This window comes from Toxorhynchites rutilus, chromosome 2 (genome assembly GCF_029784135.1).
Source record: "Toxorhynchites rutilus septentrionalis strain SRP chromosome 2, ASM2978413v1, whole genome shotgun sequence".
NCBI classification, from domain to species: domain Eukaryota; kingdom Metazoa; phylum Arthropoda; class Insecta; order Diptera; family Culicidae; genus Toxorhynchites; species Toxorhynchites rutilus.
This window is the reverse complement of record NC_073745.1, coordinates 158288612-158301025: the sequence shown is the minus strand read 5'-3', so window position 1 is coordinate 158301025 and position 12414 is coordinate 158288612. Positions and strand designations below refer to the sequence as shown.

The following is a 12414-nucleotide window of genomic DNA, read 5'->3' as shown; positions in this document are numbered from 1 at the left end:
TATCACTACTGAATATTTGGATCTCACGTGCCGTGAGAGGAATTGAGTGACTATGGTCAACTTTTTTGTGACATTGACGGTGATGGATTGCAGCTCTAAGTTTAGCATATGTGCGTTTTGCCTAATCATGCCTCAAATGGAAACTAAACTGCGGTTCAGAAAAAGATATTTTTTCATTCAATTTAATAAGCGATTCGATTAGATCCACTGACGAAAAGAACAGATGATTATTTAACAAGTCATATGAAGAAGTTTTAGATTTAATTGAGTAATATCTTCAAAAATTTCAGTTTGCTTACACGATTACGTTTCGTCAATTTCACCCCGGTCCAATTTCTAGAATTAACGGAAGAATTGATTAGTTTGATGATTAAAAATTCGACAAACAATCACTGGTTTCGCCGGATTCTGCAATTTGTTAATTGTATTAGAAATGATTTAACCTTGTGATTGGGCCAGAGCCTCCTATAAATAGTTGGAGGACATTGTTGCTACAGAGGAGAATTTACATGCTTGAAGTAGACAATTTCACAATTCGATGTTTCGATTATCACAAAATGTACCAAATTGATTCTATTAGAGGTTACTAATTAAATATTTCTACAGAGTGCGAACTTTTGAAATAAATTAGTTTTCAAATATTGCATGATTTAAAAAACTATGGATGGGTTGTACCTATGATATAACCGCAAGGTTGACGTAGGACTGCCGTTGGCTTAGTAATTATTTGTGTTTTTTTCAATTAGCAATAATCGCACTTCGAATGTTCCTCATTGGGTACGATATCGCCGCTGCGCAAAGCTATTGATTAAACTAGTGAATGAATGAAACAATTTACGAATTCAATTGCAAACAAATCCCAATTTAGGTCAATTCATGCATTATGGTAGTGGTTATCGCAGCAAATAGTTATCAACATTTTGCCTAATCATCAAACGGTATGCGTAGAAGTTCAGTGAGCTGGCGACATGAAGGGGCATGCAGTCTTGAATAACCGAGCCAAAGCATTGCATTTGTACCCGCTTTTGTAGACCGTGTAAGCAAAACGCATTCCGGATTGCAAAAATGCATGGGGGTATGAAAAGCACTGCCGAGATCTGGTATGCCGATTTTCCCAACTTATTGGTTTCGGAATCTGTGTTGGACAAACGAGTACAAAAGTACCCGCTGCCACGGGTACCCGAACCAGGCTCCATGGTTTTAAAGTCTGTGTTAGGGAAACATTCCGATTTGCAAAAATGCAAACGAATACAAAAGTACCCGCTGCATGTATCTATTTTGCAATGCCAATTTCCCCAGGCTCCATGGTTTTGAAGTCTGTGTTAGGGAAACATTCCGATTTGCTAAAGCGCGAACGAGTACGAAAGTATCCGCTGCTTGCATCTACTTTGCAATGGCAGTTTCCCCAGGCTCCATGGTTTTGAAGTCTGTGTTAGGGAAACATTCCGATTTGCAAAAGCGCAAACGAATACAAAAGTACCCGCTGCTTGTATTTATTTTGCAATACCGATTTTTCCTGGCTTCATGGTTTTAAAGACTGTGTTGGGGAAACATCAATTCATTCCTGCGATGGTACCTCAATCGCTGTTCAACTATAACTGAGTAGATTTCCGAGTGGCGCTCGCTTATATACCGATTGGTGATTTCAATAGCCTGTTTTGAAAGAATTTTAAAGCTATTGAAACAAGTTTTTGGATCAAAAAGTAACAAGTATATAACGCGTAGACATTTTATCTTTCGAATGAAGTGTTTATCATAACATTTCGTTCAGTTGTTTAGGAGCTATTAACGCTTAAAATCTCGGTCTCCGGCGTAACGCTTTCGTTTTCGAAACTTTGATTTTACACCCCGGTATAGAAATGAAAGACGTAGTCCTACGTCAAAAACAAAAATAGGTTAGACTTTGATCAAAATAGTCACATAAAAATGCGAATATACAATATTGAAGGTTGAATTTAATTGCTGCCATTCGATAGATAGTAACTGAACGCTAACAACTAGCTAGTAGCTGAAAAATTATCCATATCCGCTTTGTGTTGACAAGAGAATTTATCAACAGCGTCACGACGAAGATAAAAACGCTCTGTTGTTTACTCCGTTGATTGCTGTCACTTAAATAAATGAAACTACTGTATGATTCGAGCAAATGAGTTCCCATCAGAATTGCCAACGTCGAATGTCATCCAACGAATGCCACGATGAAAATACTCACTTCTTTTCCCGCTTTCCAGCACCGGTATCACGAAATCCTTTCGCAAAGGGATTATTATCTATTTTCAATTGCGTTATCTGTAACGAAGGATAGCAAAGAAACAAACACATCAGTGCCAATGTGGGTACAATAGTAATGATCTTGTTTGGTTTGTACTTACTTTTTCATTTTGATATGCAGTTACGGCTATGAATTCGGTCTCTTTAAAAACGTAGGTACGAAAGGTAGAGTACGGTAGCTTCAGGATATCGTTCGCTCGGACTAAGTGAAATCTGGGCTGGTATTTGTGCATCGAATTGAGGATCGTCTGGAAGTGAGCAAACAGAGAAAAAAGCAGTAAGTATCACTGGAAGCTTTCCAACTTCAAATCGGAACAATTAGTCGAAGAAGAAAATTAAGCTGTTACTTCTACATTATCATTCGGCTAATGAAACGACTGATTTCCGCATTTGCGCCTCCCCACGTCGTGAGGAACATTGAACTGAAAGCCCATAATCTCCCTCAAGGTGGGAGGTCATCACATCCCAGAATTTGCTTCAAAATGTCCAAAATCTCTTTCGGCAGTGCAGGGATGACATCGTAAAATGTATTATTTATAGCTATGCTGGACTCGACAAAATTAAACGATTTGGCTTCGGAGAGATTCGCCTCTGCCGCTCAACGGCCAAAATATAAAACAATAATCGAATCCGTTTTTTTTTTTCATTTAAATTAAAGCAACCATAAAACCACCTGAGTGTGAGAACCGTTTTCGACCAGATATCCAGTTTTACCAATGAATCAACTTCAAGGCATGACTTTTCGGTTGGCCACCCTGGATTTTCGTTCTAGTGTTTGGGTTAATGACGGCATCATTTCGGTTTCGGTTTCTTAGTCTCTCCCAATCGTTACATCTATGGCGCATGGTGATTTTACAAAACTTATTTCCTCTTGAATCCGGTCGAGGCCTCGATCGCTGGTCCATAATCTTCCATAGTTTATGGGTATGCCGTTGATTTTTGATCGCGGTTGAAAGGCTGACTTCGTTTCCCCATGTTTACTCATTCTGTGGTAATTGATTAGAGCGTTAAAAAATGTACTGTCGAAAACGGAATTGAATCATCAGAGAGACGGTGACTAGTGTAGAGGGGAAAGGGAATGCGCAGACAGCGGCCGCAGTTGGAGAATTAATAAATTATCTTGTTAAGTTTTTTTCTGCCTCTTCTCTCGTGTTCAGCACTCGCGTTGGGTGGTGATGCTGTTGCGGCCATTTTGTCTCATCGCGCTGGAAAACGCCGCAAACGATTCGAGCTAGTAGTACATATTTACATAGACTGCCACTTCGCTCTCACGGTTCGTTATGCTGCGGTTGCCGTTTGGGGGCGTATCAATCGATTAGAAAACTATCTGATTACAGGATGTTCAAGTGGCATTGCGGCAGCGGAATCGACGCTAGTCAGATGATTAATCGACCGAAAACAAGATTAGCAATTAAATTGTGGTTTTCGGAAACATTACACTATTCCGATCGGCTGATCAGATGTTATTTTTATGAATTGATCGATAGAAGCTACGGATGGAAACGAAACGATAATGCTTTGGAATATTTTTCGAAATTCTAACTAACTGTGATCAATTCTTATTGTAGAGATTCCCCCATGTTGCCTTTCCAGGTAGCCCATGAATAACTTCCGCCATTTATATAGAGGAACTGGTGGTAAAGTAGTCACCCTTGGGAATATGTCCATTTCCTACTTCCACATACCGCAACAATCCATGGTTTCCGCAGAATATCGTAGCTTGCATAATTGTTGTTCAAAATAGCAAATGGTTTTTATTACAAAAATTCAAAATAGTTCACTTGTGCTTATAGGACAAAAAAATGATAAATCAAACATTTTAATAGTGTGGGGTCAAGATGGTCAAAGCCTATTTAGAGTCGTAATAAAAATTCTCTCATACAATTCTTTATGTAGTGTCGTTATCCAACACTGATCTTTTACCGCCAAACAACAAAGTAATTTTTATGCCAAAATAAACAAAATATTTTTGCAAAATTTCTACCGAGACAGTGATTTCTGCTTTTGTTTAAATTTTGACATATGATAGTTCTACTGCATAAATAGAGCATAACAGTATAAAGCGTCGATATTTGTACTACCAAACAAGCAATCTTCTGTAACACTGTATCAGCCATTCCATGTCAAATCGATATACTGGTGCTCAGATTTTCGTGAAAAGTGGTAATTTTGTTCATTACTGCAAAACATTAGACCCGTATTTTTCCATTTTTTCATTTGGGTAACCATTACCATGTTAGGGTGGTCCTAAAAATCATTTTTCCCCTATTTTTTTTCTCCAACAATGACTTTTTTCAAAAATTCATACCATTTTAAGTACTGAACCGAGACTGATGATCAACATCTCAAATTAAAGGCAATGTCTTTGTCTAGTCTTTTTTGAAAAAATATTACACTCGGAAAATAATGGATTTCGTTTTCATAATTATTGATCGTATTTGTTTTTTATAGTTTACATGGTCTTTATAGTTTACATGGTCTCATGGTCTTTTATAGTTTACAGGACGCTATATGTTTTTTAATTTTTTTCTTGAAAGCGAAGGTTTTTTGCGTACCATATCCAAAAATTAGAGAGGCGTTATTTTTTGTTTTTGAGTTATGATGTTTGATGTCCCGAAAAATCAATTTTTACACCTTTTTCCACCATAAAAATCATAACTTTTGAATTACTAAACCGTTTCAAAAAAATTAAGGCAAATGAGCTTTTCTTGTTTAAAAAAGTATTAAATTGGGGAAAAAAAGAAATTTTTTTTCGTAATTATTGGTTGTAATTGTTTTTCATGGTTTACATGCTCTCGGGACCAAGTCAAAAACACATGCAATAATATTTGTCTTGCATGAAACGTACCGTGCCGGTTACGTTAAGTGCTGGATAGTATAATATTATCTTTAATCTGAATCGCTTTCTAGTCACGTAACTTTTTCCTGCGTCGAAATGTTCATATTTTGCTTGAAACGAGCAATCAACGCTCTCTCATTTTTATTGCGCGTTATTGCTGGTTTTCGTTCAGCTCCTAGGTTGGTATCCACTGTCATCCGTTCCTAGAACCTTTGGAGGACCCTTGAGATGGTCGAATGATGTATGTTCATCAGTTTTGCCAAGGCGTGATGCGACAAACCGGGATTTGTGATGTATAAAACCCTTTCGCGAACGGTTTGCTGATTTTCTTCCATATTGACCGGAATCTCACTGACAACTGCAAAACTGAGCGGATGTAAACAAACACTCAAAAGAGAAACTGGGCAAAATTTAATCAACTTCGGTCACGTATGAAAACAGATACGCTAGTGTGAAAGTGTCACAATAAAAGTTTTTCCTAGATTTTGCATATTTTAAGCTTGCCAGCGAAACAGCCAAAGGCAAAAAATCTACATTTTTTTTACAGTTTTATCCATCTTTTTCATTTTTTCGTTATTTTCAAGTTTTTGCTCTTAAATGTTATTCTATTCTCTCATTTATGAGAATCCTACTCCACTCCACTCACATCGGAGACCTTTATGACCTTTATGACGTTTATAATATTTCTCTATCTATATCTATCTGCTATAAGCACGCAGAATTACGATATTATGTTTTCCTACTAATTTGCCTCCCTTTGATTGACATTCGATCATTCTGTGAAGCGCATTTGGCCTCTGTACATTTTTTCAAATATTTGCGATCGAAATAGAGAATTTAGGGAGATCCGAAAACTGAATTTTACTGTCTTCACTGTAAACAAAAACAAAGATGTGTGTTTCTTTTGGGGTGAAAATTTATTACTAAAAAAGTATGACAATAATCTTGCTTTTCCCAAATTTCTGGAAAAATACTATTATTGCAATTCTGATTTATTCAACCGCAACAATATAAAGTCAGGGTTGATTTTTTTTATCCCATTTATTTATTTATTTGGCTCATTAGCATTTTAGCTGTAACAGAGCCGGGTTTTAATCGTGTACATGTACATATGTTTATGTTTCTATAAATTGTAAATTACACAGTAGTAGTAGTAGCCATCTAGGCGTTAGGTTTTTCTGTTCCAATACATTATGGTAAATAACATAGTAGTAGCCGTTTAGGTGTAAGGGTATTCTTTCTGTTCTTCTATTGTTTAGCAGACCGGACAGCGGAGACAGTTGATATTGATCATTGTTGGGTTATCTTTAGAACAGCAGCCCGATGTTTCTTGCAGAGCAGAGCAGTTGTATGGTTGAATCGATCTTTGTTCCACCGTGGATCGATCTCCATCGCTGATGATAGTTGCGTGGACGTAGTTATTCCATAACAACACAAAGATGGTCAATTGAAGGCCCTGAGTTTGAATTCACGATCGTTCACTTAGTAAGCGAACGCGTAACCAAGTGGCTACGAAAACCCCCAGGGTTAGTTAGAACGGCACAAAATGTAAAACAAAAAAAAAATATTAAAATGTATGATCACTAACAGTATATGAAAAAAATTAAAATGTTTCATACTGACATGGTTAGTTAATATCGAAATTATTATTGTAACTCCAAAAATTTTGTTGGCATCTCTGATTCGCATGCGAGTTTGTTCCACTACTATACTCATTTAACAGCTGGTGTTGGGAGCAGATCTACCGCAAGGTATATGAAAACTCACAAGGGGGGACATGATAGCAAACAAACAAAGTTGACAAAGATAGAAGAAAGATTGAGAATGAGAGATTGAGATGGTAGATTTGGAGACATTATGAGATATGTGAAGACATTTCAGTACATTTTTGAGAAATATTATTCCCATAAAGTTCTAATTATTGGTCGAAAATATCGTCAAAAGAAGTAAGGCTTTAGTCTCAGTGTCATTCGCTATTTTTTTTATAAGTGTCACTTGTTTACTTAAATTCTGAGTAATAAACGCAGATTTTCGTCTCGGAGTCATTTACTCGCTTTTTTCAAACTTTTTCAAGTAGAAAATCCACAAGTATATAGAATGAATTCAACAACAAAGCGACCTTCACTCAAAATTCTGGAGTAATTCAAGCGGTCTGAATACATACGAGGTCTGTTCAAAAAGTATCACGACTTTCGAATTTACGCGGGTTACGTATATCTGTTTCTAGATTTTTTTGTGGCACTATATTGGTACTCATGTCTCTCACTTATGCCGACAAGTACGGCTATTTTGAATGTTCAGTTAATTTTTGACAACTGCTTTTCTTACACGTGTTTTGGTTCATCTTCGATTTTTGCCTATTGCCTATCTCTAGAGAAATCCCTTCGTAGGACTGAAGCAAAATCGGCGATGGCTATAAAAATGCTTAATGGAATGAGATAGAGTGGACCATACTATCTACAGAAGCGGCTCTAAAATTATTTTGATTTTTGTATACCCACGGATTACTTATATTCGATTTCAGTTGTTGACGTGCTCGGGCTTCCGGCACGCTTTGCGTCGTTTACATCTTTCCGACCCTTCGAGAACAATTTTTTTGAACTTCGATGAACGTTGTTTCGCTCCAAGGTAGGTTCATCAGATGTCACAATCAACATTCGGAATGTGTTCGCGCACTTCATTTTGTTTTTTCACACAAAATTTGATACAGATTCTTTGATCCATTTTTGCAATAGGCAAAAGTCGAAAATGAACCAAAACACGTGTAAGAAAGCCAGTTGTCAAAAATTAACTGAACATTTAAAATAGCTGTGCTTGTCAGCATAAGTGAGAGACATGAGTACCAACATAATGCCACAAAAAGTCTAGAATCAAATATATCTTCTTGAATGGCACTACTTTCCTAGAGGAACTCCACCGTCTCAACGTAGTATTACTTGCGTCATTTTTTATTAGTAATTAGTTGAGATTTCTATACCAATTAACACGCCTTGAATGTATTCTTAGTGGCAAGCTATAGCTAGAATACGTGTAACCACGTGAATCAAATATATGTAACCCGCGTGAATTCGAAAGTCGCGATACTTATTGAACAGACAAGAATGCCAATTAGAATAAACATTAAATAAGTCATCAAACATTGTTCAAAAGTAATGAATTCTAGTTTCCTTCGAATAATTGTGAAAACATTTGAAAAAAAAATACCTGGCATCCCTGATGAGAGATAGCGCCCGATAAAGAAAATAAAGAAATACTTAACAAATGAAAAGTTATTGATAGTAGGAAATCTATGAAATGAAAAGTTGAATTGGATTCGAAACAACAGAATTGAACAAAATAAAAATCCTCAAACAGAAATCTCACAGTCACACGAAACGATTATTTAAAAAAAATAAATAAATTGTCGCGAATCAAATATGCAGATCTGAATAATAATTGAAAGTAAAATATAGTATTCTACAATAATTTGTTTCATTTCAATCAGCACTTGTACTTTAAGCAGTTGGGATTTCTATACCAAAAAACACCACATGGACATTGAACATCGCATCCTCTTAGACTTCATTCAAGTCTCCGAATGATCGGAAACAAATGTTACGAAGAGAAATGAAGTCATTCACGCAAAAAAAAAACACCTCCAAATATTCCTGTATTCGCAAAACAAGGTATTAATTAAGTCGTAGTTTCCAAACAAAACTACGCGAAATACGAACGGAACCGGTGTCTGCAAATGCCTGCGTTATCTGCCTCACAATCACCAATAATCGATTACCAATAAACCGTGCACTCAAGATGCTTTCATTTGCATCATTTGTCTCCCAATGCGCAGAATTGCATTGGTTCGAGAGACTGAAAAAAACAAACATGTCTTTTGTCGCCCAGTTCGAATGCATAATGAGGACGTGTTCGGGTGCGGGATAAATAGTATATTAATTCCTCTAATTTTTCAAGCTTGATCAGACAGCAAACGGGTCCACACGCGATTTTTTTGTACTTTTCGTTGACCAGTTGCTTTGGTGCGCACCTTCGAGCCGGAACGGTCATTTGTTTCCGTTTAACATTCCGTCCCTTCAGTGTCACAAACCAAATGAGAAGATCGAATTAATTATTTCGTGGAAAGATCGAACCGGGGCCTGGTCGATAGGCCGTGGGCAATAAAACATAAATTTTGTTCAGACTGTATGATAATTTTCGAACAGCCTAACGATAGTATAAACGCACCCAAAATTCTCGGTTCAATGGTGCTGCCAAGCAAAGGTTAGCCCCACCAGAGGAAGGGTGCGTACATTAAAAGCTTCCTGGAAGTTAGTATTTCAGATGCATCGTTTCTTGAATGCTTTGAGACAACGACAACGAGAACTAGTTCCCACATTGCGCACATGCTTATAAATGTTTTCAAATTCGCAATTGAACCCGTCTTCATCTCCGTTTGTTTTGTGACAGTTAAGACTTAATTACCTCAACAAGGCCAACATATGAGAAGTGCACAATCACGCCCCATTTGCTTGCTCGAAATGTATCGGGTAAGCCGTGCTGAACGAACAAAATCAAAGCAACAGAAACTGACGGACGATGGTTCGAGCATTATCTCGTTAATTTCTTCGTTTTCAACTCATTCGAAACTTCCTTTTCACATAAAACCGAACTGAAATTGGTGGCATCTCGCTGGGTGGGTCGTCTCGAAAGTGAGGGCCCTCGAACCGGCGATGCTGGTGGTTAATAATTCAGTCGGTTTGAACTTTGCGTAGCTACGCCCGAAACTCGCCTACACAGCTTCCCGCGCGAACGGACCTCGTTATTCACCCAAAGGGGAAACTTTTTTTCTCGTTAATTGGTCAACTTCAGCAGTTTCCTCCCAGTGACGAACAATGGTAGGTAGTAGTGGTAGTAGAAATAGTAATATTAGCACTACTAGTAGCAACAAATCAGCAAACTGTTGATGAAAGAATCATACAACCAAAATTCAGCCAATTGTTGGGATGTTGGAAGATTACAGATTGCGGTGGGAAAGTGATTTGACCAGCACGCTTTTCGCCACCCTACCCCAATAATGTTCTGCCTTTTCTTTCTGATACTTTTGATTCGTTACCGGGGAAGGGGTAATAATTTATTCATTGCCTTTATCGCTGCTGCGTGGAGCCACCAATAAATACTCGTATATCTGTTTGGATTTCCTTAAGCCCGAAATTATTAAAGACGAGAAAAGCGGGATATGATGATCTTGGGAAATAATGTGCACACGGTTTTGTGGAATGGACCACCAATGTGGAGCATCATTTCACTGTTGTAATTGATTTTTTTTCGTTTATTATTTCTTTCCTTCTCACATTTGTTCAGGGCTGGTCGTTAGAGTAGGTATCTATAGTCGAATGGTACAGAATTTCAACATTTGGATGATTTTCATTTCATGGAATAGAGTATCGTTTTTAAAAAATTAAAACAGTAAATACCTTCCAATATATGCAGCGCCTCTAATTTTTATCTCAATAATAATATACAATAACTAACAGACCCGGCGAATTTCCTTCCGCCCAAAATTTAATGTTCAATTCGAATAATTTCGAATATTCACATTTCCTCACATGGATTGATCTGATGAACAAACAATACCTTCAGAGTGAATAAACGTCATACTGGAAGTTAGAAACGTCACGGTCCTCAATGGTTAAGCGTCCGAAATATGATTCAGAACGGTAGTTTTAGTGCGTTTTGTACAATATATAACGTCTAAGTGAGTTTTTTACCATTTTCAATGTGACAACTTACAGTCAGATGAAATAAATAAATAATAACCAAACTGGGAGATGACGTTTATCTATAGGTACATAATTTGGAAGCACTGTACCTTCGAAAAATACTGTAATAAATTGACATGTTGACACAAAGTTCAGGAAACACATCTCCAAAACTTATATATGAGGGATATTCGCATTATGGAAGATTAACTTTACAAAATCTTCTAGTTGAAGCGGTTTTTCCGAGATAAAACCATCGATGTGAACAAAATGTGCCGGAATATAAACTCTATTTTCACCAGTGGAATAAGAGTGTTTCACTATCGCGCTTGCATCTTTGTAATTTGAGAGCACACCGCGTAGTTTATCTACATTGACATTCGTCATTTCTAAGGCACTTGGGTACTTTACAAGCTTTGGTTCCTCTTGAATGTTAAACGATTTTTCGATGACTCCTGGGCGTCCTGGTATTGCCTAATACGTAGAAGTTGAGATAAATAAGGCAGAGATTGTGCTGAAGAGAGTCTTTAAGTCTTGTTTTTTAATACCACGAAAGCTGATGGCATTTAATACTCCCGTATATTTTTAGGTATATTTTTATATTGAAATTCTTGAGTTCCTGTCGAACGTTTGTTCATATTGATATTGATTTCATAATCGTTAAAAGGGATATCTTCCAATTCCGTTCGGTATCACAGTACCAAAGTGTTGTGTTCGTGATAGATTTTGTACAATACTCTAATAAGCTGACGTTTGAAAACACAATAGCAAATCATCCGGTTTATGCTGGACCTAACTGTTAGTTCCTATCTCATACCCTAGCCGGTGTCAGAAGAAGACACGACTTCAAATCTCATCTGAAGTTATTCTCCTATTCTGAACTCAACTTCGATCCGCACATAAGCAACTCAATATTGACAGGTATCGTTAAACTTTGTCTGTCATCTGTTAAATCGCAGATACTGACTCTGGAACTTTTGTGAAGCGACTAAGACAACATAATTTTTTATTTTTTTTTGTTTTTGAGGAATGAACTACAAATTTCATTCGCCTCAGCTTTGAAAAAGACCAATTGGAAGATCGATAGACGAATAGTTCGGTGATTGAACCCATGAACGTCCGGTTTGCAAGAGAACGTCAGTTAGGGCGCGACGAAGTTCGCTGGGTCAGCTGGTTTCAATTTTCAATAATATTGAAATTTATATTCGAACATGATAAAGTCCTTTATGACGACCAAGTAGTACCAATTAAATTTTAGAGTTTATTGACCAAAAATCGTTTAGTATACCACAAGACCTACTGTTCACCGAAAATTTAATAATATTTGCTTAATACCATTGCATGTACTGTAAGTGTTTATCCGGGATAGCTTATCAAACAACATAACATCTATTGACATCAATACGAAAGTATAGTAAAACACATGGCAGATAAAAAAGTACATTCTTTAGCATTTTATCTTTCAGTTACTTTTCGTTGTTGAAATTTATTTTTTCAGTTGCAATTAGTAAGAGAATAGGGTGCATAGATTATTTTAAAGATTTATGACGAACAGTAATTCTTGTGGTT

General features: G+C 37.0%; 1 protein-coding gene and 1 pseudogene across 3 annotated transcripts in view; both read right to left on the bottom strand.

Annotated features, from left to right (window-relative positions):
* The window catches only part of LOC129765441 (optomotor-blind protein), a 296805-nt gene that overhangs the window by 38154 nt on the left and 246237 nt on the right, over nt 1-12414 (bottom strand). For all 3 annotated transcript variants that reach the window (XM_055765767.1, XM_055765769.1, XM_055765770.1), the window contains 2 exons: nt 2373-2519; nt 2213-2289 (listed from right to left, as the gene is read on the bottom strand). In XM_055765767.1, the coding sequence (XP_055621742.1) occupies nt 2213-2289; nt 2373-2519 (224 nt within the window). The remainder of the gene's footprint in view (nt 1-2212; nt 2290-2372; nt 2520-12414) is intronic.
* LOC129772240 (U4 spliceosomal RNA) lies at nt 587-803 on the bottom strand (annotated as a pseudogene).